Source organism: Chenopodium album, chromosome 2 (genome assembly GCF_948465745.1).
Source record: "Chenopodium album chromosome 2, dcCheAlbu1.1, whole genome shotgun sequence".
Taxonomy (NCBI): Eukaryota; Viridiplantae; Streptophyta; class Magnoliopsida; order Caryophyllales; family Amaranthaceae; genus Chenopodium; species Chenopodium album.
Genome location: NC_137835.1, coordinates 70,055,017 through 70,082,712, shown reverse-complemented (window position 1 = coordinate 70,082,712; position 27,696 = coordinate 70,055,017). Strand labels below are relative to the sequence as shown.

At 37.2% G+C, this 27,696-nt stretch overlaps 1 protein-coding gene and 1 pseudogene across 1 annotated transcript; one reads left to right on the top strand and one right to left on the bottom strand.

Annotated features, from left to right (window-relative positions):
• Positions 1-355: 355 nt before the first annotated feature.
• Positions 356-4,031, top strand: LOC145574975 (11-beta-hydroxysteroid dehydrogenase A-like; annotated as a pseudogene).
• Positions 1,758-22,372, bottom strand: LOC145600275 (recQ-mediated genome instability protein 1-like). The gene is made up of 9 exons (XM_081656200.1): positions 20,739-22,372; positions 19,402-19,572; positions 18,606-18,751; positions 16,893-17,062; positions 6,191-6,693; positions 5,650-5,760; positions 5,433-5,561; positions 4,610-5,227; positions 1,758-2,525 (listed from the first exon to the last, which is right to left on the bottom strand). Exons 1-8 carry the CDS (start codon positions 21,360-21,362, stop codon positions 5,057-5,059), a joined length of 2,025 nt encoding a protein of 674 aa, XP_081512326.1. The 5' UTR covers positions 21,363-22,372; the 3' UTR covers positions 1,758-2,525; positions 4,610-5,056.
• Between the last annotated feature and the right edge of the window lie 5,324 nt (positions 22,373-27,696).

The window sequence follows — 27,696 nt, the reverse complement described above, 5'->3', positions numbered from 1 at the left end:
TATAGGAGTTAATAAATTTGCTACATAATTCATCATACATATATGTACAAGTAAATGTTAAAAGCAAGCAAGCAATCAAGCAATCATTTCTCATGTTAGATATACATCTTTAACATACTACATTGTGTTTGTATAGGTGTATTTGTGTTTCCTAATATAATCGCACAAAATATACTCCTTGCTAACGTGTCTTACATATCGTATAGAAGGTCTAAATTGTTGCCACATCACACCATATTGGAAATTGGATCGAGTTTCCATCTTCCATGCCAAATTTAGTGTACTAAATCACTTAATATCACACCCACCTTTGATCCCTCTCTTTCTCTTATACACAAGACAAGCTAAATTAGCTATGAAAAACCTTATAAATCAGATTCTAGACGTTGCAACTTCATGCTTAGCTTTCATAGCACTAATCTTTATTCTTCCACCTTTCTTATGTTTGAAGTTCTTTCTCTCAAGTCTAAATTTCATCTTCAGCGAAAATGTGTCCGGAAAAGTTGTGCTCATTACCGGAGCATCCTCCGGCATTGGCGAGGTTCATCTATCCCTAACTTGTTTGTTGTCTGAGTTGTCTCTATGGTTCCTTTCGTTTTTACACGCAACATGTTTGACTTTAGCACTATTTATAAGCAATGTTTATTATTTTATTGTTGCAGCAATTAGAGGCTCAGAGTTGGGCATTTCCCTTAATAAAAATTTATCCGTTAATATCTTCGGAATATATAAGTAAAAATTATAATATAAAACTTGATGTTGTGAAAGTATAATGATAAATTTAATAAGACTCCACTTAATTATATTTTTCTTTACCTTTAAATTAATATGCGTAGTCAATGAATAGTGAATGAATAGTAGAAAACCTAATCGTTGTTATAATTAACACGTCAAAATTCTAAGCATATAGCGTGAGAGATTCAAATTTTATGACTTTGGATTGAAGATCGTGAAAAGTCGAATAAACAATCTTTTAAAGATGAAGTGCACAAAATCTAGTTGTATCTAGGCAAAGCAATATGTTAAATCACAATTACAAAAACCTACGCCACATTTGTCATTGTTATTCTACCAATGGCATTGTTAATCTGTTTGCATCCCAATACTTGTTTTTTTTTTTTAAATTGGCAAAGTAAAGTTGATGTGTATTTTTGTATTGGAAATACTTTTGTATTAGTTTGCACTACCACTTTGTCATTCTCTCACAGATGATAATATGATATTGACTTGTTTTGATCCTCAAAGCATCTTGCATATGAGTATGCAAGGAGAGGAGCCAAATTAGCCCTTGTAGCCAGACGGCGGCAACGTCTCCAAGATGTTGCTGACACCAGCCGTTATCTTGGTGCACCTGATGTTCTTGTCATCTCGGCAGATGTTACCAAAGTTGAAGATTCTAAGCATTTCATCAATGAAACAGTGAATCATTTTGGTAGATGTAAGTAAAGTTTATGCTTAAAGCTTTGCATTGACTACATGGGGTATATGCATTAATGCATAACATATTGAATTTACTACAGGATTAATTAGTACAACAGAAATATAACAAGAAGAAGTTTTTTACATGTATGCTACACAACAGTAACATTATTCATAACCAAAATAATTTAGTACAGAATAGATATCATCTTACATTCAAACACTAGATGCAAAAAATATACTTAAACCACGATATTATTTAAATTGGTGTAGAGAGCCACAGGACAATGACGTACACAATTTGATCAGGATAAACCACCCCCCCCCCCCCCTTCCCAGCTCCCCCGGGGTGTAAGTTGATCATCCACATTACACTAGAATATTATGATACAATGAAAACATGTGAATGTTTATTGACGAAGCTTCTATCATTTATAATATACCATAAAGTACGTAAATACAATGAGCCATTATGGCAGGGTGAGGGGAGGGAATCATACTGGTTTAACCCTTGCATTAAGCCGATACAGCTTATTTTAATGATTCACCACTCCTGGAGATCTTTTCAGGAAACGAACTTCTGGGGCTCAGTGTATAGTACCCACTTTGCAATTCCACATCTAAAAGCAAGCAGAGGCAAGATAATAGTTACTGCCTCGTCTGGAGCCTGGTTGCCTGTTCCACGAATGGCTTTCTACTCTGTGAACATCTCACCATACTTGATAAAACCGATTCTATGTTTATTATTTCTTCATCTCACTTGTTCACCTATGGCCCTTACAGGCAAGTAAAGCAGCAGTTTTAAGCTTCTTCGAGACATTGAGAGTTGAGCTTGGAGGAGACATAGGGATCACAATTGTAACTCCTGGGCTGACTGAATCAGAATTGACCAAAGGAAAGATCCTCTCAAAGGATGGCAAAATGGTACTTGATCAAAATATGACAGATGTAAGTTTGCCTCGTATCTTTTCTAGAGTTGCATTTCAAAAAATAAGATAATGATACTATGTTCAATTACAGCATATACCATGATGTCTATCATATAAGGCATAAGGCAAACCTTCTATGCAATGAATTCTTTCATTCATGTCACCTGCAAAATATATCTAGAAACACTTGTGTTAGTAAAATATATAATAAAAACATAGAAGGTAACTAGAAATACCACAGCAACTAATCAAGCTCATTAGAAAAAATACTGTGAAGTTGATGATGGCCTTACTAAATTTGTAGGAAACACTAATTATACTTCACACTAAGAAATTTGATTGAGCAACCTACATTAAACTCGATCAACTCATTTATATCTAATAAAAACTTCTGAAACAAACATTAATCACAATTTCATCTAACAAAAAGTGTAGTAAGACAGTCTCGAGAGATGATGGAATCAATCAAAGCCTTAATCCCATAAGTGGGGTAAAGCTGATGGAATATAGTGTAGATAATAATTAAAATTTTAATCTGAGATTGGTGAAATTCTCTTATATTAACCAGTCTTTTCGAAGTGTAAACATCATATGTTTACATATCATATAAACCAATCTTTTCAAAGACAGGAAAAAAAAAAAAAAAAAAAAAAGTGGAAACACATGATGTTTGCATCTTAGGTAGCAGAGTGTTCTCCACAAAACTGCATCTAAACCAATCTTTACAACGTCTTAACATCATATGTTTACAGCACAATTACTGAATTTAGTCATCTGCTGCATATTTTATGCCAGGTACAAATTAGTGCAGTCCCAGTAACATCAGCGGATAGATGTGCAAAGGCCATAGTAGATAGTGCTTGCTGTGGTGACAAATATTTGACAGTGCCATCATGGATGAGGGTAACAATCCTATGGAAGGTATTTCTACCTGAAGTACTAGAGTGGTGTAACCGAATGCTCTTAGTGGCTGGACCTGAAAGACCGCCAACAGAAGCGCCTAGCAAGAAAATCCTGGATCTTACTGGATTACAAAAGGTCATGTATCCACCTTCAATCCAATGACCAAAGTCCACAGTTGTAACCATTGGATTGAGGTGTCCCACAGGCGGAAAAACAGTTTTTTTTTCTAGGCGACTTCCTTGTGACAATTGTATATGCAGAATAACAACAAATTTTATGTTGGAATGCACTTATAGACTGTTGAGACTTCTGAAATTAACGGCCCCCTTGGCAAAATTACCAATACATATGTTCTAAGGCGGACACTATACACTAGCCATGGAATACCATATTCCTTGTCTCCAAGATAAAATAGTGTAACCATTAATTTTAAAAAAAAAAAAAAACTAAGCAGCAAATAACTGCATCCAACTCTAGCTGGCTGAATTTGGTTGCTCATACAACCAAGTGTACTTCGCCATGGTGTAATGAACTAACTTAGGGGAGGGTATTATGGGTAGTTTAGTATGTTAAATAGTCATCAAATGTAATATGGGCAATTTGGGAAGTTTAGTATTACTAGGTTTGTAGTTTTTTAACCTTTGTATAAATAGAGAGAGGGAAGAAGAACAAGGTAGACAGAAATTTGGTGTAAACCTTTTGGAGAGTTATGGCCTTAAGCCATTATTGGAGAGTTGTGAGCTAAACTCGCTATCTAAGATTGATACCTTAAGCTATTAATTATCTTTTGTAACCCTTCCAACATTATCAATCTAAAAGCTTTCTTCATTATTGATTTGCTAGTTAAAATCAGAAATCATTGTTGTTACATTGACTTTGTTGTGTGATCGAACTCAATCCCTTACACTTGGTATCACAGCCCATAACCCAGCCCTTCAAAACCCACAACTACCAGTATTCAACCTTTGAGCCCATAACCCACTTGGTGTGACCGAACTCAGTACCCTTACACATGGCATCCAATCCCACATTTTTTTCCTAATAACTGCAACAATACCAATACAAACTTATCTAAGGATTTTGATGATACTAGCCCAGCATGTATGCAAAATCACTTTTTACAAGGGGGGTCATCAAAACCATATTTTTTAAGGGGAAAGTAATCATAACCATGTTGGGGAGCTTTGCTATAACAATGTTGGGAATGTGTGAGGTGTGACAATGCATGATAGCATTTTTTGTCAGCAAACAACTTTAAAATCCTTTAACAGGAATTAAACAGCTAATAGGTTATGTAACTTGTAGTAAGAAGAATTCTCGCAAATGAATATAGAATATGAGTTTAAATGTACAAGTACCTCTATAGATCTCCAAAAATGGAGAACGCTTGGTTGTGAACATGCTATCTTGAAGGAGACAGATGCTGAGACCTTTGAACTTCAGTATATTACCAAACAGAAGAGAAAACCTTTCATCCGCCAAAATTGACCAAATCAAATTCCGCCATGCTCCAAAATGGATTAATGTAGAATAAAAAGTAGATACTGCAGCCTTTCAGATAATGTCACCGTTCAGCATCATACTTGCAAAAGGCAGTCTCAACTCCCAATCATAACAGGGTACAAATAGCAAACACCTTCCCAACCTTAGAAAGCAAGCAACTTGAAAAGATGCCTCTATGTGACCCATACATATCAAGATACACTCTTAGTCTCTTACTGATTCACCTATTCACATATCTAAGAATTTTCATATCATTGTGTTTGAAATAATCAAGAAAGGAACCACAGTGTGCATTTGTCGGCTCAAGGCGACAAATTGATCACATCTAACTGGCTATTTTGGGACATTGGGCCAGAAGAGGCAGGCTTCAGTCTTTTCAAAAGTAACAATGCATCTGATGCAGGACAATTTTGGTTCATCTCAAGAGCAATCGGGTACGTAGAAGTCTCATTCATCTCCACAAGCATCGTACCCTGAAAGAGAAAAAATGAGTTAACAATTGCTCTTTCTTCTATTGAGATAGCTACTAAAGGAATGGGGTGGGAGGGGGCCAGGGAAGTGGGAAGCCAAGATATGACTATCATCCCTTTCCAGGGAAAACAACTATGATTAAACATCCTAAAAACCACCGCATAAATGCAAAAGCTAAGAGGAAAAGTGAATTCTAAAAGAGCTTGCCTCAAAATTCATTAAGAATAATTGAAATTGATTCAATTTGCTCTTCAGGTCTCCTACTACTTTCTCATTTGAGGAGGAAAGAGCAGCATTCACCTCTTCAGGTGAATAACCTATCGCTTTCTGCACAACCTGATAAAAGACAATGATACTACAATTCAGTGTGTCCCAAATTTCACATATAAGTGCATAACAGAAGCAAGCCAACAACTCAACTCACATTATGGTGAATAAAGATTTCAGATATAAGGCTCCCATCTTCAACATAAACTTGAAGCTCAAACGTAGATCGCCCCTTGTACCGAAATCTATTCACACCAGTCAAAATGCACTGCAAAATTTAATATTAGAGATCACAATTAATAACATGTGCCCAAATAGTGCATGGTCGAAGTCACACATATAAATTCATACTTCTAAATAGAATTTTATCTAGATATAAGAACACATCAGAGGATCAAAAAAATTGTATAAGAATGAAGATAAGTATCAACCAAACCTTAGTTTCAACATTTTTACATTGTAGGCTATCTACACTTATGAATAACAACTGAATTTAACAAAAAAAAAAGGTCATGGTAGAGTCAAGGAATGGAGAGAGAATCTGCTAGGAAATACATCAAGTTCAACAATGACGAAGTGGACATACTTATTTGCAAAAGAATTACATCATAATATCTTAGCAATATGATACATCCATTGTCAATTATGCATTTGAAGAGCCTATAGAAATTAGAAACATCCAAAATCCAAACGCATACCTTGATATTCCCTCGGACAGAAGGCTGGTTACCCTGCACAGCAGCCCATTTTGCTGACAGACTTGCCAAATATATGAAAGGTAATTCCTTCTCTCCGCTTAATATAAATGGGTGCTCCATATAATCAAGCATGAGAGCATCTTCATTTTCAATGGCAGTGGCAGAAACTGGATTGATCCCAGTAGATTGTCTAGCAGGAGGTTGCTCAGAACCTTCGGCTGCTGTAGGAAACTTCTGAGCATTTATAGTGATAGAACAATGCGCAGTCTCTCGGCTAATAAGATGCTCAGAAGATACCCTACTATTAAATGGTTCAGTAGTTTCCCTACTTGAAGGAAGCACACCAGCTTCGACACTGTTATAACGTTGAGCAGTTTCTCTACTGATGTAAACTTGAGCAGAGTCTCTACTTAGAGAATGTTGGTCAGATCTTTCTGATGGAAGCTCAGTAACAGTTCTGCCTGCCAGAGGGACTTGCCTAATCCTGCTGCTTGGATCAACACCTACCACATAAGAGCAAAATCATACTTTATACGTGATTTCATATGCAATTGTGAGCACACATTTTTCCTTAAATATTGAATGAGAGAGCAAAAAAAACTACTGTGTTAAACAACTTCGAAATCTTTTTGGAAAACCAACAAATAGGTATATTAAACTAAAAATTCATACATCTAGCTAGCAACACAACTGCTACTGAAAACATCTCTCTATATGCATCATAACATAAAATAAACTTTACGAAGGTTATAAGTCAATAGATTAAAAGACTATTAAGCAGAGGTATAGCAGGGCTATTTTAGTCTTTTATCCTAGAGAATCAAGTTTGTTACAAGGTTGTTATTTCTGCTATTGTATGACAGCTACTGTATGCTCATGATTGGCTGAATGCTTCTAGATAGATTCCCTTAGCCGTTATTTGATGAGCTGAGTAATAAAGCATGTGATGGTCTTATTTTGTATTTAAGGTGCAATGCATCATAACATCAGTAATGAGAATTGATCTGATATTTCCTCTGCTATATTTCTTCTCTGTTTCTCTCGGTTTTCCCCTTGCATCATTCGATTTATTTTAGTCTTCATGGTATCAGAGCGGTGATGCAAAATCGGGATTAAATCTTGCAGATTGGAATTCATTCTCATTTGTTTCATCTTTTTTCTTCTTTCTTAAACTGCTGCAATATTCTTCTGTTGTGTCTGAGCCTTTCTGAATCTTTTTCTTCTTATATTCTCTCTTTCAATCTTTTCTATCTATACAAATCATGGAAGCAGACACAAGCAGCGTTTTATACATGCACCCTAATGATGGTTCATATTCAATCAGTGTAGACAAGCTTACTGGTTCTGCTGATTACAGATCCTGGAAACGATCTATGGAAATAGCTTTAACAGCTAAGAAGAAGGCTGGTTTTATTCATGGAACAGTGCTCAGATCCACTTATGCTGATCCAGTCAAGGCAGACCAATGGGATACATGCAACTCCATGGTAATTTCTTGGATTCATAGTTGTTTATCTGATACTATTAAAAAATCAGTGTTATATGTTAGCACAGCAAGAGAAACTTGGGTTCAGCTTGAGAAAAGATTTTCTATGTCTAGTGGTTCTAGAAAATATAAGCTGAACAAAGATCTGTACAGTCTAAAACAGAACAATAGCTCTATCAATGTGTATTATACTAGCATGACTAGTTTGTGGGAGGAAATAGATGCTATGAATGTTTTGCCTGTTGTTAATGAATCTAATGCTGAGATTAGAACATTCATGAATGCTGCTGCAAAATATCAAGAAGAAAATAGACTTTTTCAGTTTTTAAATGGTTTGGATGAGCATTTTGGGCCTATGAGAAGCCAACTGCTCATGCTTACACCATTGCCTACTGTAGAATCAGCATGTTCAATGCTGCAGCAGGAGGAGAGTCAAAGGGAGATTTTACATATGCCCAAGCCTGAACTAGACATTTCTGCAATGTATAGCAGAAATTTTAGTAGCTCAGGAAATTCTGGTTCATTTGGTTCTGGCTCAGGAAGCAATAGCAGACCTGTTGTGTGTAATGTGTGTGGTGTGAAAGGGCATGGTTCTGATAGGTGCTGGAAGGTGATAGGCTATCCTAGTTGGCATCATAAATACAAATCTGGTCCTGTCAAACTAGGTGCCAGATCTCAGGATCAAAAATGGAACAAATCAACACCAAAAATGGTTGTTGTTGCACAGCATACAGTGCCATTACCTTGACTCAACAGCAGTTTGAGTAGTTGTTGAAACAGCTACCAATAGCAACTGCAAAAAGCAGTGATACTGATGATGAGCTAGACAACAATTTTTCTGGCATGGTTTCCTGCAATACCACTGTATCTAACAGTGAGGAATGGATTATAGACTCAAGAGCTTCTGATCATATGACTTCTTGCTTGAATTTTCTCACAAATCCCAGAATTTGTAATGATCATCTCAAGATCAATCTTCCAACTGGTGCTACTGCTCAAGTCTCTCATATAGGAACTGTGGAACTTCCTAATTCTCTTTATTTGCAAAATGTACTTGTAGTTCCTCATTTCAAACATAATCTGCTGTCTGTTCACAAACTCATGAAAGATTCACAATGTGAAGTCTCTTTCAGCAAAACTCATTGTGTCATTAAAGATACAGTCACAAAAAAGATTAAAGGGATTGGAAGAGCTAGAAATGGCTTGTACTATTTGGTGAACACTCCCTTTGATGGTTCTTCTGCTAGTGATTCTTCTTTCTCATGCCTCACAGCTCATCAAATAACGGCTAAGGGAATCTATCTAGAAGCATTCAGCCAATCATGAGCATATAGTAGCTGTCATACAATAGCAGAAATAACAACCTTGTAACAAACTTGATTCTCTAGGATAAAAGACTAAAATAGCCCTGCTATACCTCTGCTTAATAAAGACCTTACACAAGCAACTTACTCGAGATCTAACCATGCATGCATCATCTAGATTTGAGTACAAAATGAGCAATCTCTAAAAGTTCAGCCACAAAATCAAAGAAAACATAAACCAACAATACACTCACCAGTAAAGGATCCAACATTTAATAGATAGCATTAACAAACAGCATTTTTTATTTAAAAAAAAAATTCTATTAAAACTGACAAACTGAGGTTTTGAATAATAGACAGCAAACTGAATTTATGTTCACTTAAAAATATATATATACTACCTCTTATCTACCTTTTTTATTATGCACGCTTACCAGTGCACCACTTTGATCAAATATATCAACAGTTGCATATTACTGTAATAAAGATACATATGTTCAATACAAATAAAGTACTCAATCAAACAATACCCTTTATGACTATGTTATGCTATATACATTAAGAGTAATTTAGAAATTTCTGAATAGTACCAAGAATCCAAATGGGAAGAACAAAAAAGGACCGGAAGTACAAGTCCTAAGAATTTATGTTATTATCATAGATACTCAAAGTTACAAGTTTGCCCTTGCCCAACCCACTTCTTTATGTTCATCTCTCATTTCTAATCACATGCGGATTTTGGTCTAAAATTCTCCCTTTTTATTATTTTAAATTAGTAATAGGCCATCCACTTGGAAATGCAATAATTAAATTAAAAAAAAAATAAAGGAAGTAGTGATAAACATGGGCAGCGGGCCGGGCCGGGCCGCCGCGGGCCAAGCCTAGCCGTGCCGCGGTGGGGGCGTGCCATGTCAGCTCCGCGGTGGGCCGCGCTGTGCCTTGCCTAATTTTGGCACACCCCAGCGCACAGCACGGCCCACGTGCCTTGGCGGGTCGTGCCGTGCCGAACCACGGGCCAAACTATGCCACTTTTTGTTTTTTTGTTTTTTTGTTTTTTTTTTTTATAATAATAAATGTAAACAGAAAACGATATAAATATTTTTAAGTACAACTTGATTTTATATAAATAATGTGATTAATTTATGTTTATGTTAATATATTTTGTTTTGAACAACTTTATTTTAATTAAGGTTATATAAATTATATATCTAATTATGTTTAAGTTTATATAAACAAATAAAAACAATTTTATTAATTTAGCAAAAAACAACAATGCATATAATAAAAAAAATGATGAGTGCGATAATCCGAAAACACAAAAAATTGAAGAATAACTTATTTTATTGTATGCCGGTAGCCGGTACGATAAATCGATAATACAAATAATTAATAATAATTAAAAAACATACAATATTTTGTGAATAACTTTATTTATTATACGGAATACGAGGTTCGATAATACAAAAATTGTACAATAGTGTATAATGTAAATATGTAATAATGTAATTATTATTGTTCGTCTTTGTCTTCTTGTGGTTCAAGTTCATCGGCCAATTGAGTTGATTGAGAAGTATGAGAACTAAAACAAGTCGACGACCTTCATCGTCGTCTTTTTGTGCATAAGTACGATCTTGAGAACGAGTTTCGGCATCCAACCAATCCTTTAAGCAAACACACATTTCAAGAGTGTTTCGGGTTTTAGTCTTGTTCTTCTATCGTCTAAAACCCGTGCCGACGCACTAAAAGCTCTTTCGGAGGCAACGGAGGAGACTTGGATAGCAAAAATATCACGAGCCATTGCCGACAAAATTGAATGTTTCATGGTTTGTGATTTCCACCAATCAAGGATGTCGAGACCAAACTTCTCTTCATCGTCCATGCCTTTCATGAAGTCGTAACTTAGGTACAATTGCAACTCCGAAACATCGTTTTGTGTTCTCCTAGTTGATGGTGATCCGTACCTGAAAACTTGGACATCATGTTAGCAGCATGTGCAAATAAACCTTTGGCCCGTTTACTTACGTTTTTGGATGTTTGAGAAGGGGCAAATCGAGACACGGTTCCATATTTACTTTCATAAACTCTATAGAATGAGAAAAACTCATTAGTCACCTTATTTTTACTAGTTTCAACATCATCTTCAAAATTCATGTTACTATAATAAATATCAATTAATAAAAAAGTGTCATCATATTTTTGCCTAGGATCTAAAACTGAAGCAAAAATATAAATCATAGAAATATTAGTGTAATATTTACGCCATTTTTCCTCCATAGATGGAAGATATCAATGATAATCATGTTCTGATTATTGTTTGGCAAAAAGTTGTGCAAGTAAACAAGCATTGCTAAGAAAAGAATGGGAACAAGGATTATATATAGAAGAAAAACAATGTGTCATACTATAAAGTAATAGTAAAAACTGCATATATTTTTCACAATTAGCCCAATCATCTTCTAGTAAAGCACATTGTAGAAATTTCATATTATGACTCAACATTTCTTAGGTGGAGTTCCACCTAGTTGGACAATCCGGTGCTATTTTTATAGTCTTTATCCTTTATTTCCCGCAAAAACCTTTCCATTCTTGATATCTCAAGTTAGAGCTATTAATAGACATAATAGCATTCCTTATTTTGTGATAAAATGGACCAATTGCTTGTGTTCCATCCTTCACACACAAGTTAAGAACATGACAAATGCATCTAACATAAACTGCATCTCCATCTAATATTACATCGGTCAATTGGGGTTTAGCCAAATTCGCACTATATGTCATGTAAGTTGCATTATCAAAAGTCATATACATGATTTTATCCTTAAGACTATATACATCAATGGCTTCCATTAAACGATGAGAATTGTTAAGACCGGTATGAAGATATTCAAGCATTTTAAAATGAATAATGCGCTTTTGTAACAACCAATCACTATCCAACCAATGACAAGTAACACATAAATAGTGAAGTCCGTATCCACTATCCCATGCGTCGGCAGTTAAAGAAGCTATACTAGGAAGATTACTCAATTCCTTTAATAATTTCAATTTATACTCTTGATAATTCTTCATGGCAGCAGATCGAACGGTTTTTCGAGTGTTTTTTTGTGTTTGGGTTGTAGTGCTCGGTTAATGTAGTTGTTAAAGGCATCATTTTCGGCGAAAATAAAAGGTTGTTCGGCATGTACAATCACTCTCCCAAGTTCATCTCTATCTCTCTCATAACTGTAAATGAAGCCTTGTGGATGGAATTGTGAAATTTTGGATTGGGTTGGGTTGGATCATTAGATGGTCCACCACATCTTTTTGAATGTCTACTAAAGTGTCCCGTCTCTCCCTTGGTATCGGCCGAGAAAATTTTACAACAAGTCCGACATCGGACTTTGGTTCCATTTTTACTCAATTGATAATGTGCCCAAACTTCACTCTTTCGGTTGTTTTGAGCAAATTCCTCTTCAGTACACCATTCTAATATATTAGGATTTTGGGTGTTAGGCATTTGTATTGTTTACTCGACCCGGAGGCTTGTGTTTGGCTACCTTGGCCTTGGGTATTAGGAAGAGAAAATTCATGTTGTGATCCATATAAATAAGGTGAGAATTGAGTTTGTTGAAATCCCGAACTAGGCATAGTCCAAGGAGCCATATCATCCATTTGTTCGTGCCCTCCCGTGGTTTGGGGATGAAAGAAAGGGGTGGAAGTAAAGGTGGGCACGGGCCGGCACGGCACGGCGGCCCACCTGTGGGCCGTGGGCCGTGCCGTAAACACAAATTCCAAATTTGGCACAGGTAGGGCGGGGGCACGGCGGGCATCACGGTGGCCGGCACAGCACGAGGCCTGCCAGGCACAGCTAGTTATAGGGATTTTGGGTGGGAAAAATGGGCAAAAACTAGCAGTTTTAGAGCTGTTGGAAAACGGCTAGTTCACACGGGCCGTGCCAGGCCGAGCGTGCCGTGCCACGCCGTGCCTGGCCGTTCCACGTGTCGTGCCGGCGAGCCGGCTACCGTGCCAACCGTCGTGCCCCGTGCCAAATCTGGAATTTGTGTTCAGTCACGGCCCATGGCCCACGGGTGCGCCGTCGGCTAGTGTCGTGCCGGGCCCATGCCACCCACGACCCGTGCCCACCTTTACTTCCATCCCTTTCTTTCATCCCCAAACCACGGGAGGGCACGAACAAATGGATTATATGGTTCCTTGGACTATGCCTAGTTCGGGATTTCAACAAACTCAATTCACACCTTATTTATACGGATCACAACAAGAATTTTCTCTTCCTAATACCCAAGGCCAAGGTAGCCAAACACAAGCTTCCGGGTCGAGTAAACAATCCATACAAATGCCTAACACCCAAAATCCTAACATATTAGAATGGTGTACTGAAGAGGAATTTGCTCAAAGCAACCGAAAGAGTGAAGTTTGGGCACATTATCAATTGAGTAAAAATGGAACCAAAGTCCGGTGTCGGACTTGTTGTAAAATTTTCTCGGCTGTTACCAAGGGAGAGACGGGACACCTTAGTAGATATTCAAAAAGATGTGGTGGACCATCTAATGATCCAACCCAACCCAATCCAAAATTTCACAATTCCATCCACAAGGCTTCATTTACAGTTATGAGAGAGATAGAGATGAACTTGGGAGAATGATTGTACATTCCGAACAACCTTTTATTTTCGCCGAAAATGATGCCTTTAACAACTACATTAACCGAGCACTACAACCCAAACATAAAACAACACTCGAAAAACCGTTCGATCTGCTGCCATGAAGAATTATCAAGAGTATAAATTGAAATTATTAAAGGAATTGGGTAATCTTCCTAGTAGAACTTCTTTAACTGCCGACGCGTGGGATAGTGGATACGGACTTCACTATTTATGTGTTACTTGTCATTGGTTGGATAATGATTGGTTGTTACAAAAGCGCATTATTCATTTTAAAATGCTTGAATATCCTCATACCGGTCTTAACAATTCTCATCATTTAATGGAAGTTATTGATGTATATAGTCTTAAGGATAAAATCATGTATATGACTTTCGATAATGCAACCTTACATGACATATAGTGCGAATTTGGCTAAACCCCAATTGACTGATGTAATATTAGATGGAGATGCAGTTCATGTTAGATGCATTTGTCATGTTCTTAACTTGTGTGTGAAGGATGGAACACAAGCAATTGGTCCATTTTATCACAAAATAAGGAATGATATTATGTCTATTAATAGCTCTAACTTGAGATATCAAGAATGTAAAAGGTTTTTGCGGGCAACAAAGGATAAAGACTATAAAAATAGCACCGGATTGTCCAACTAGGTGGAGCTGCACCTAAGAAATGTTGAGTCATAATATGAAATTTCCACAATGTGCTTTACTAAAAGATGATTGGGCTAATTGTGAAAAATATATGCAGTTTTTACTATTACTTTATAGTATGACACATTGTTTTTCTTCTATATATAATCCTTGTTCTCATTCTTTTCTTAGCAATGCTTGTTTACTTGCACAACTTTTTGCCAAACACTAATCAGAACATGATTATCATTGATATCTTCCATCTATGGAGGAAAAATGGCGTAAATATTACACTAATATTTTTATGATTTATATTTTTGCTTCAGTTTTAGATCCTAGGCAAAAATATGATGACACTTTTTTATTAATTGATATTTATTATAGTAACATGAATTTTGAAGATGATGTTGAAACTTTTAAAAATAAGGTGACTCATGAGTTTTTCTCATTCTATAGAGTTTATGAAAGTAAATATGGAACCGTGTCTCGATTTGCCCCATCTCAAACATCCAAAAACGTAAGTAAACGGGCCAAAGGTTTATTTGCACAAGCTGCTAACATGATGTCTTAGTTTTCAGGTACGGATCACCATCATCTAGGAGAACACAAAGCGATGTTTCGGAGTTGCAATTGTACCTAAGTTACGACTTCATGAAAGGCATGGACGATGAAGAGAAGTTTGGTTTCGACATCCTTGATTGGTGGAAATCACAAACTATGAAACATCCAATTTTGTCGGCAATGGCTCGTGATATTTTTGCTATCCAAGTCTCCTGCGTTGCCTCCGAAAGAGCTTTTAGTACGTCGGCACGGGTTTTAGACGATAGAAGAACAAGCCTAAAACCCGAAACACTCTTGAAATGTGTGTTTGCTTAAAGGATTGGTTGGATGCCGAAACTCGTTCTCAAGATCGTACTTACGCACAAAACGACGACGATGAAGGTCGTCGACTTGTTTTAGTTCTCATACTTCTCAATCAACTTAATTGGCCGATAAACTTGAACCACAAGAAGACGAAGACGAACAATAATAACTACATTATTATTACATATTTACATTATACACTATTGTACAATTTTTGTATTATTGAACCTCGAATTCCGTATAATAAATGAAGTTATTCACAAAATATTGTACGATTTTTAATTATTATAAATTATTTGTATTATCGATTTATCATACCGGCTACCAGCATATAATAAAATAAGTTATTCTTCGATTTTTTATGTTTTCGTATAATCGCACTCGTCATTTTTTTTATTATTATTATATGCATTGTTGTTTTTTGCTAAATTAATAAAATTGTTTTTATTTGTTTATATAAACTTAAACATAATTAGATAAATAATTTATATAACCTTAATTAAAATAAAGTTGTTCAAAACAAAATATATTAACATTAACATAAACATAATTTAATCACATTATTTATATAAAATTAAGTTGTACTAAAAAATATATATATCGTTTTTTATTTACATTTATTATTATAAAAAAGAAACAAAAAGTGGCACGGTTTGGGTCGTGCCGTGTCTTGGGCTGGGGTGTGCCAAAATTAGGCACGGCACGCCCCCCACCGCGGCACGGCCCGCGGTGGCACAGTTCAGCCCGTTGCCCATGTTTAGGTGAAAGTGTTTGGAAAGGGCAAGTTAGGGGAGTGAAAGGGCATGTTAGGGGAAGGAAAGGTGTTAGGGGGGGCATTGAAGTGTTTGGGTTTGGTGATTCCCTACGTTTTGACTTGGCTTTTCTAGAGGAGAAAGTGTTCGAGTTTGATGCCATGATATTTAATAATAATAACAACAACAACAACAACAACAACAATAATAATAATAACAATAACTATAACAAATTAAAATAAATTGAGTTAGATCTTACAATGACGCTTCAATTGCTTTCCCAAACTTATAATTTCTCGAACTTATAATTTCCCGAGTGTAAATATAAGATTTTTTTTTTTTTGTAGTAGACTAATAATAGTAAAAATGTAAAATTTATAAGAGAGTAGGAATTTTTTTTTTTCTTTGCATAAAAGAGAAAGAGTAAGATTGTAGGAATTAGAGAATAAGAGAGAAGAGATGAGTCGATGAATTGTGAAAATTTTGGAGAAAGAAATGGGGTATTTAATTATTTATAGGGATTTTGGGTGGGAAAAATGGGCAAAAACTAGCCGTTATAACTAGCCGTTTTAGAGCTGTTAGAAAACGGCTAGTTGGCACGTGCCGGGCGGGCCTCGTGTCGTGCCGTGCCCAGTTGTGCCACGTGGCGGGCCTGCGGGGCGTGCCGGCCACCGTGCCGCCCATCGTTTCTCGTGCCGTGCCCATGCCAAATCTGGAATTTGTGTTCACGGCACGGCCCACGGCCCACAGGTGTGCCGCCGTGCCGTGTCGTGCCGAACCCATGCCGGCACGGCCCATGCCCACCTTTAAGTAGTGAATACATAAACACAATTCATAGAGAACAAAAGGTGAATGTGGAAGAGTACATTAATCATACAAAACAACAATAAATATGAAACAGCCCAAACAAATTAGGACAGCAATTCCGAAACAAATTGGAAAGATCTATGTCCTCCCAATCAAACCATCAAAATAATAAACGAAGCTACAGCTTAGTAGCTTACCCAAGGTATTTCCACGAAACTGAGTTGCAGCATGTAGCATAGAAGTTGTGGTGTTCCCTGAGACATGATTAGCATCATTCAATGGCATGGCTTCAATACTAACATCATTTTGTGGCCAAGCAGCACGAGTTGCTCTCGCCGACAATGGAGGAACAATACCATTTCTTGTTCTGGATACATTTAATTTAAGAGAAAGACACAATAAATAAGTAAAATTATATCTCAAACTTCAACACTGCTCACCAACTTGCTTCTGTGCTAGCAAAAAAGTGGGATAATACCCATTCTAAACACATGTCAACATAAGAAAATAGAATTTTTAACATAACAGATGATAAGAAATGTGTCAACTATAATTATTCTAAGCATGTTTACATTGAAGATCACTTCATAAATTATAACTATGTTTATTTTCAACAACCTTCTTTCCTAGCACATCAAACAAAAGGAAATTAAACATTTATTTATGTGCTATTAATGTCCAGTAATATAAAGAAACGCTTTGTACTTAACTCAATTATTGAAGAACTTAAAACTCAAACAAATCAACTGAAGACATGACTCAAATATCAACCTAATTCGAAGCAAGCATCACACCCAAATACCCAATAAGCTTTGAAATAGTACCAGCATTAAAACTTGTGCATTGCAGCAGCTAAAACATAATATGAGTAAACAATACAGATATTGATATAAAGTTGTACAATATAGTTAGATAATAAAAATAAAATTTAAACTAAAAATATAAAAACCTAAAATATTCCAAATTGTAAACGTATTCTCATACTTTAGGAAGATTGTACTCCCTCCATTTGATCTTCCATCACTAGTGCACCATATGGATTCAGTTACACAATATAATAATACTCAAGGCTCTAAACACCCTATTTCCTATCCAAAAAGTACAAAATAAAATTAAAAATAACAATGCTCACTTTCCACTTTCATCTTTCATTATCCATAGCTATAGTAAATAGAAAGGTATTTAGTAGAACAAAAGGAGAATTATCTATAAATTATAAAGAGTCTTGTAACAATTTATTAAATAATTTCACAAAGCTTTACATAGTTTTTTTGTAGTATGTTGTTATATAAGTATATTAAATATAGATCTTATTTTCAAATATATTTCGAGCTGTTTCCATTGGTATAATGATGATGAGATTCTGTAGCAAAAACCTACGTCCTACTGAGTATTATAATAAGCATTGGTCTATGATTGCAAATTAAACTCTTTTTTAGTTTATATATTTAAGCTTATTTATGTATTTTAATCAAACTGATACTCCAGTCATATTGTAACTTTTTTTTATTTTTTAGATTGAAATGACACGCATATATGGCACAATCTATGCTTTCGTAAATTTCTTCGTTTATCTGATTAGATTGGCCAATTACTACAGATTCTAAATTGATATTTCTATCTTATAATACAAAATATTTTCAACATAATGCTACAGCAGCAATTGTCCCAACAGGTTACAAAACTCCAAAGTGCTGATCAACATGAAACTTTTCTTCAGGAATTCATCAAAATGATGCAACTAGTATATCATACGAAGTATGTCAGTCATATACACTGAATTTAATGATAGAAGACATCAAAATCTAACCAAAACCAATAAAACAAATGAAACACAAAAAAAAAGAGAGAGACAAGCACAAAATCTTTTCACTTACAAATAAAACATTAACAAAACCATTTGTTTATACCTTTTTCCCCTTGGAGGCTTGTTAACTTCCTGAACGAGCCTCTGCCTGGCTGCCTCAAGCTCTCCAACAGAGCCACCAAGAATTTCCAATACTTCAGGAACCAACATCAGAATCCCACGCCGTACATTCACATCCCGAATGGCAACCTACACAAGAACACCAACTTTGTTTAGCCTGTCAAAATGAAAAACATCAAACAGTTGCCAAAAGAAGTACCATCAGATCCAACAATACTTCACAGAATCATAGACATTAAAATGAGCTTTAAGATGATATATAAGCAGCATTCGTTTTCGTTTAGAATGTGTCTGACCACATTCTCCGGTGGGTCATGAACAAATATAAGGAATGGATTTGTCACAAGTCCCAAAAAACAAAGATTTGCTTAATAATATGAAGACAGACCAACATCAGGGGTAAAATGCCAATTCAAAAAAAAAATCTCATAATACGTAATTATCAAGACATAGAGTTCTGTGACTTCTATCAACTCAATTGTATAAAAACCTCCATAGAACTCCATCTTATTTTGTCTTTTACACACAATATTTTCTTCTATAAAAAGACAAGGAGCCATTTGGGTGGAAAGCAGAACTGCAACATAGAAATTAAAGGTCAGAAATCAAAACAATAGGGTGCCCATGTGGATAAATCTCACCCGCCAATCATAAACTTAGCAAGAAACAAGACTACAGACCAATCATAACCAGAAGCATTACAAATACACAAATATGACAGATACTAAAATGATGATTTGAGGAAAACAAATGCATTAAAGATGGTAGAGCAAGTCAACCTTAAACCCAGCAGGTGCAAGGGCTTCAAGACTTTTGATAGGCCTATACTCCATGCCAAATACACGTTGAACGCCATCGGTCATGGAGAGCTTGAGGCATCTTTTATGCCCTGAAGGTGCATTCTTGTACCTCTCCTTCAGAGGACAACTAATATTGACTACTTCATCAACCTAAGAAAAGAAAAAAAAAATCTGAATAGTGTAGTAGTCAGAAGTAATATATAACTCATGACAAGACAACAAGTACGGTGAAACCTCACATTCCCACCCTCCCCCCAATCACCAATGATACCCTAAATTCTTGGAAAAGATTTGACATTAGCCTTTTTGCTGTATCTTCATTTTCGTAGAGGAGGGGGGTTGGTGAGGCATAAGACATTTTAGTTGGTGTTTTGGTCATCAAAAGCATGCAAATTCCAGCCATCTTCGCATTTATAAAGTGTTTGACTACAACTGATTCTATTTTAAACTTTTGTATCAGATGTCAAGGCTTTGATTGATTGATTGATTAGATACATCAACATATATAATACACAAGTTTGCAAAACTTGAGCCATTTTGAATAATTTTGACTATCAAGTCTAGTAATTTTGCTTCTTGAATACTTAACGCTGTGTTTAAATAGCGAAGAAGGAAGGAAGGAAAGGAATGGGAGGGAAAAAAGGAGGAAAGGAAGGGAAAAGAAAGGGAGGGGGAGGTGAGCTCCATCTTCCCTCCAAATCTCTTCAGTTTTGGAGATATTACGGTTATTAGAGCGAGGGAAAATGGATTTCTCCCTCTCCTTCCCCTTCCTTCCCCTGATCCTTTTACCCAAAAAAAGAATTTGTCTCCCTCCTTTTATCTTTTCTTCTTTTCTTTTCATTTCTTTCTATCCAAACAAAGTGTAAATGAATACCCCCTAGAGACCAATGATAATGTAATTTATTTCATTGATCAAATGCTATCAATAACAATTCAAAAAAATAACATATACCATCTTTTACTCAATAATTATACTAGTATTTCTTTTGTACTAAATGATACACATAATTAGCTTTTTTTTTTTTTTTTTGACGAAAACATAATTAGCTTGCTAAATTTTAAGCTGTATAAACTTCTAAGGACTGCTAAATCGCCACTTCAAACTTAAAAATGAAGTTCATAATTCACAAGTTATCAGCAACAAAATATCATCAAGCTTTCTAGTATAATCTTAAAAGCCCTAAATCAAAAATAAAATCTTAAAAGCCCTAAATCAAAAATAAAATATAAAATCTTAAAAGCCCTAAATCAAAAATAAAATATAAAAACTATAAGCCAAATTAGACCAAAATAATTAACTTTGAAAAAATCATTACCTGCAAAACAAAAGGGCCAGTAAGATCAACAAGATGCAAATCCTTCACATTTTCAGGAAGAATTCCAGCACCAGAATAATTCATATCCGAATTCAAAATCTGCCCAAAACAAAGCTTAGCCTTAGTTTCAACATCGAAATTGGCAAAACCCGGGACAGTATTCTGAAGGCCAAATTTACAAGAATCAAGCCACTCTCTCCTCAAATTCACCCCCATTCTCCTCAAATGATCATTAACCGGACAACCCGAAGCGGCGAAAGAAGCAGTAACCACCGGCGGAGGAGAGAGATTATCAGAAACATCCATAAAATCCTCACCGGAAACATGAACTGACGGATGTTCGGAGACGGCGGCGGTGGCGGTGGCGGTGGCGGCGGTTGTAGAGGTGGTGGTGGTGGTGGTGGAATTTAGGGTTACAGAATTGATATTAGGGATAGGGTCTGGAGATGGAGTTTCAATGTCATCTTCCTCCGTCATTCGTTCGTTGACATCTTGTTGTGGCGGTTGTTGTTGTTGTTGCGGTGGTTGAGGGTGATTAGGGTTTTCGTGTAACAGAGGTTGTTGTGGAACATCTTCGTCTTCGTCGGAGGAGGTGTAGACGGTACGAAGTCGCCTTCTGGACATTGAATTGAACTTTAAAGTGCAGTGAACAGAGAAGGGAGAGAGGAGAGGGAGTAGGATTTCAGAAATGAAAAGGCAAATAATTTTCCCTCCAAATGGAAAGAGGACAATACTAGTACGAGTATATTAGTGTACATGTCCGTGGAATAGGGTGTTTTGTCCTTTTCTAGGGTTTTGCGGCGATTCATCTTCTTCCCCTCAATTCTGAACCTTTCTCCACTAATTTCACTTCTGTAATATCAATTTTAGCCATGGCTGATGATCTGATCAAGGATTGGGAGAAACTACAACTAACGAATGATGAAAATACTATTATTGAAGCGAATTCAGAGACAACAGATGACGATTTTACGGAAGAGCAAATTCGATTGGCACTTGTTGGGAAGTTATGCACTGTAAAGCCCTTTAATACCGATGCAATGAAACGAACCTTAGCGAATGTTTGGAGGATGAATGACAACTTCGCGATTAGATTTCTGGAAACAAACCTCTTTGTCTTCCAGTTCTTCAATGAAACAGATAAGAACAGAGTATTGGAGGGTATGCCGTGGTTCTTTGATGGAAAGGCGCTGCTATTGAAGGAAATGCAAGGGGATGTTCAACCCAGAATTCTTGATGTACCATTTGGCAGGCGAAATAAACAGGTTATGCAATCAATTGGTGACTCTCTGGGTGGCTTTCTTGAGTTGGATGAATCTGATCCGCTCGGGTGGGGTAGTTTTATGAGAATTAAAGTTCTGGTGGATGTGACGAAACCCCTTAGACGAGGGATTTTCCTGGCTACAGGTAATGCCGGACCGAAGTGGCTTGATTTCAAATATGAACGATTGGATGATTTTTGTTTCTATTGTGGGATCCTTGATCATACTGACAGAGATTGTGGGAAAAATGAGGAAGATAGTATGGACAAACAGGAATTTGTCTACCAATATGGGCCGTGGCTGAGAGCGTCACCTATGAAAATCTCCCATTCTTCTGTGAAAGTTAGAGAGAAGGAAAAGAAGTTGGTTGATATGCTGAAATCGGGAGGGAGAGGTCGTGCTGCTCAATACAGTGATGCAAAAACTGTAAAATTAGGCCCTGTTGGGGCAGCAAGAAGACTGATGTTTGCTTCCCCAAAATCACCGAATAGTGAAATTGTGCCAAAGACAAGAGAAGCCACCTTAGTTAAGGTGATTGATGATCGTACTAACAAGGTTGTATTAAGACCTCGTGTGGTATGTAGGATGGGAAATTCTGATAATGTAGCGACGGAGGAGGGAAAGCAGGAGGGCTGGCAATCTGATAAGGTGACTTTGGTGGAAGAGAATATGGCAGATGAGGGGGAAAAGGTGGGGGAGGAGGGGGAAAATGCGGAAAATGCAGAAAACTTTTCATCCTCTTATGAGGATATGGACATGATGGAGGAAGGTTATTGATGTGTCCATTTTATATATTATTTTACCCCCGTCCCTTGGTCATAATTAGTAGTGTTTTTGGCTCTTTAGAGCCACTTTAATTACTAATTGGTGTTTTCCAGTGTTTTCGTAGATTTGGTTGACTTTTGCAGGGATTTACACTTCTGGAGTACTTTCCCGAGATATTTTGGAGCAATCACGAGCATTGGAGAAGCACGACCAGAGTTTATAGCCCAGGGCCGGTTAGAGCCATCGAACCGGTGATTAAGGGCTCGGTATAGGTGATACCGGGGCATTTGGACCGAGTATTCAAGACCCAAAGAGGAAACCCAGATTGGCCCAAAGAATTGGAGCCCAATCGAAGTCTAAATAGTGGCCCAAATGAGCCGCCCGGCCAAAGAGGCTGGCGCCCGGTGACGCGCCCGGCCGGGCGGGAGAAGCTATGGCTGGCGCCCGGTGACGCGCCCGGCCGGGCGCGAGATTAGTGTTAGAGTCAAAAAAGGCGCGCCCGATCGGGCGCGTGTATTTTTAGGAGACGATTAGTGTCGTTTTAATTTGTTTTAGTTTAGGATTTTTGTACGGAGTATAAATACTCCTCCGTAATACGATTTTAGTACTTCTTTCTTAGACTTTCTCTCTCTACTTAGTTTTCTCTCTCTCTTAATCTCTCTCTAAACCTTTGTTTTTAATTCTTTCATTAATTCCAGATTTATTTTGGTAACGATTTCTCTTCCCTTCATCTTAGTTATTTATTTTATTCCTTTCACCATGATTTATTTTATTACTTTGATTAGTTTAGTTTTTAATATGTGTGAGTAGTTTAATTTCTAGGGTTTATGGGGATCTAATAAATAATATGAAGGGGTAAATTATTGTTGTTGATTATCAGTGCTAGATTAATTTCCTATTGATTGATTTAATGCTCTGTGACTAGATTAGGCCTATCTTTTATGCATGAGTTTGGCAATATTGATTCAAGAATCGAGAGATGAGAATTAATGTTTAGGTCTAGTTTCAATAGGCAAGTTAATTTATAAATGGTTAAGTCAAGATACGAGAGATGAGATGTAATACCGGTAAATTAATTGTGTGATTGTAATACGTAGCGAGAGCCCTTTACAATCTGGTTAATTGATGCATTGATGATTGACTATTATTGATTATTGGTATTGCATGATGATTTCTTATTGGATTGTTTTAATGTTTACAATTGCGGCTTGTAAAGTATAGCAATATTAAATTGATGAATCGAGCAGATGTTAATTTGATATCAAAGGCTATTTTCAATAAGAACTTAGGTCTAGTAAATTGCGAGAGCCTGTTAGATCTATGTTGATTAATAAATTGCGAGAGCCTGTTAATCATGTTATCTATGCCATGTCAATGATTGATTACTATGTTTTACCCCGGAATATTATTTATTGGTGAACCTATGCCCTAGATCCTTTCATATATTGTTTTCTTCCCATTCTCAACCTTAGTAGTTTAATCTTTTACTTAATTATAAATATTGGTTACTTAAATAATTTAGATTATAATATTTAATTAGGAGTAAAAAGACTTGTTTCCCTGTGGAGATCAACCCTACTTCCCTATCTACCTTAGTTAGTGATTTAGGTAATTATTTTTTATTAGGGGATACGACTTTACCCTGTCAGTTATAGTGATCAGGGTAGTCTGGTTGGTAAGGGGATTGAGAAAAAAGGGAGACAGCTTCGAAAAGTTCATATCATTAGTTCCAGTAACCGGCTTACTCACAATGACTTATCTATCCAATCAATTGGTGGCAAGAGGAAGGAGGGGACTGATTTTGAGAGTGAAGTGGATGGTGACATGATAGATAGCAGTAAGAGAATTAAGGTAGCAGAGAAGGAGTTGGGTGTTGGAAATTTTCTGAAAGTAGCGGAGGTTGGTACATCCCAACCCCGTGAACAACAATGAAAACCCTAAGCTGGAACTGCCGGGGATTGGGCAATCCCCGGAAAGTTACTGCCCTCCGATCGTGGTGTTGGAGGGACCGCCCAAACCTCGTCTTTGTTATGGAGACGATGATTGATAATAGTAGACTTGAGTTAGTTTGGAATAATTGTGGCTTCACTGAGGGTCTTTGTTTAAGCAGTAATGGGAATTCAGGTGGTATGGGTTTGTGGTGGAGAGATCTTAATGTGCGGGTGATTTCTTATTCTACCCATCATATAGCGGTGGAGGTGTGTGATAGTACTAATGTTGCTAAGTGGGCAGCTGTGGGGGTTTATGGTTGGCCAGAAACGGGCAATAAACACCTTACCTTCGAATTAATGAAGTCCTTAAAGGAGACCATCGATCTGCCTATTTTATTTTTTGGGGATTTTAACGAAATTCTTTTTGAAAATGAGAAGTATGGAGGGGTTCGAAGGAGTGACAGAAAGATGGAGTTGTTTCGTGATGCGATCGACTTGTGCTCCCTTACTGATCTTGGCTATCGAGGGTGTATTTTTACATGGCAAAGAGGCAATGATCCCCGGGGCATTGTCCGAGAACGTCTTGATCGCTTCCTCGCTTGTGATAGGTGGAGCTCCTTATTCCAGCAGGCTTCTGTCCGGCATTTCCCAATATATTATTCTGATCATGCCCCTATTTTACTACAAGCGGGGGAAAATGTCCAAAATCGAAAAGGTGGTCGACGTTTTCATTTCGAGGCTATGTGGTTATCCAAGCCAGAGTGTCATGAGGTGGTAAAGGAGGTGTGGGAAGGAAATTCGTATCAGAGTATGGAGGGCAGAATTGCTTTGTGTGCGTCCCACTTGAGAAAATGGGCTGACTCTAAGTTTGGCAATGTAAAGAAAAAAATTGGTGAGAAGGAGAAGGAACTTGGTGAATGGCAGAAACAAGTTCCTGATGCTACTATGCTTGAGAGGTGTATGGAGATTGTTGCGGAGCTTGATGAACTTCATAGAAATGAGGAATATTTTTGGCATGCCCGTGCCCGTGCTAATGAGTTGAAAGACGGCGATAGAAATACGTCTTACTTTCACCACAAAGCTTCTCATAGGAGGCGGAGGAATTTTATTCATAAAATGGAAGATGAAAGTGGCATGGTGCATGAGAATATGGAAAAAATTGGAGATATTATCTCTGATTATTTTACTAACATTTTTTCCACATCTTCGCCTTCCGACTTTGAGGAGGCTACTGCAGGGATTATGCCGCTTGTCTCGGAGGATATGAATTATGATCTTAATCGGGAACCGAGTGCGGAGGAAATTGTTAAAGCTCTCTCCCAAATGCATCCAAATAAGGCGCCCGGTGTTGATGGTATGCATGCTCTTTTTTTTCAAAAATGTTGGCATGTTGTTGGCCCCGATGTGGTTTCTTTTGTGAAAAATTGGTGGAACAATGCTGTGGATTTGTCTGATATTAATAAAACTTGTATTGTCCTTATCCCCAAATGTCATGAGGCGCAAAGAATGAGTGATTTCCGCCCCATCAGTTTATGCAATGTTATATATAAAATCATCTCGAAAGTGTTAGCGAACAGATTAAAAGTAATTCTTCCGGATATTATCTCTTGTAATCAGAGTGCTTTTGTTCCGGGAAGATTGATTACTGATAATGCAATTGTGGCTTTCGAGATCTTTCATGCAATGAAGAGAAAGGGTGAGGGGAAAACCGGAAATGTGGCCATGAAGTTGGATATGAGCAAGGCCTACGACTGGGTCGAATGGTCCTTCTTGGAGAAAGTGATGTACAAGTTTGGCTTTGATGGGGTTTGGGTGAGACGTATCATGGACTGTTTATCGAGTGTGAGTTATGCTTTTAAATGGAATGGGAAGATTGATGGGGAAGTGATTCCTTCGAGGGGGCTCCGAAAAGGAGACCCAATCTCACCATATCTATTCTTATTGTGTGCGGAGGCTTTCTCGTGCTTGTTAACTAAGGTTGCTAATGAGAATTCTATTCACGGGGCTCAGATCTGTAGAGGTGCCCCTCGGGTTTCTCATCTATTTTTCGCTGATGATAGTATTCTTTTTGCTAGAGCGACACTTCAGGAGTGCTCTAAGATTGCTAATATTATTAGCACATATGAAGAGGCTTCGGGACAAAAGATTAACTTTGATATATAAATCTGAGGTGTCTTTTAGTAAAAATGTGGATGTTGTTCGACGCCGTGATATTCTCGCGGTGCTTGGTATGAGACAAGTTGCAAGGCACGAGAAGTATTTGGGGCTACCGACGATGATTGGGCGTTCTAAGAAAGCTGTGTTCTCATGTTTGAAAGAGAGAATTTGGAAGAAAATGCAAGGGTGGAAGGAGAACTTTTTGTCTCAAGTAGGGAAAGAGGTTCTTATTAAGGCCGTGGGTCAAGCAATTCCAACTTATATGATGGGTATTTTTAAAATACCGGATGGTATAATTAATGAGATGCATTATATGTTGGCGAGATTTTGGTGGGGAGCTAGAGGTACTAATCGTAAAATTCACTGGGTGAGTTGGGAAAAACTTTGTTTGCCAAAAAATTTGGGTGGAATGGGATTCCGAGATCTAAAAATTTTTAACTAAGCTTTGTTAGCTAAACAAGGTTGGCGACTTATGTGTGATACTTCCTCCTTGACGTATAAAATTTTGAAGGCCCGGTATTTCAAGAATGGGGATTTCTTATCTTCGAATCGGGGTCATGACCCTAGCTATGTTTGGAGGAGCATTTGGGGAGCGAAGGCTCTTCTTCTCGATGACTTAAAATGGAGGGTGGGGAATGGTGAAAGCATCAATGTCTGGGATGATGCTTGGCTGCCCGGAGAGAGTGCTTGTAAAGTGCCAACACCCAATGTTGAGAGCCCCCCTGATCTAAGAGTTGCTGATTTGATTGATAGCAATAGGAAGTGTTGGAATTTGGAGGCTTTGCATTCTCACCTCACGTTGGAAGATGCTAACATTGTAAAATGTATCCCTTTGAGCTGTAG

Excerpts from the sequence above, each read along its gene's own strand:
- LOC145600275 (XM_081656200.1), bottom strand. The coding sequence starts at position 21,362 with ATGTCCAGAAGGCGACTTCGTACCGTCTACACCTCCTCCGACGAAGAC. Across the intron at positions 6,694-16,892 it reads GTTTCGTGGAAATACCTTGG|GTGTTGATCCAAGCAGCAGG; the intron begins GTAAGCTACTAA and ends CTTATGTGGTAG. Across the intron at positions 5,761-6,190 it reads CTGTCCGAGGGAATATCAAG|TGCATTTTGACTGGTGTGAA; the intron begins GTATGCGTTTGG and ends TAAATTTTGCAG.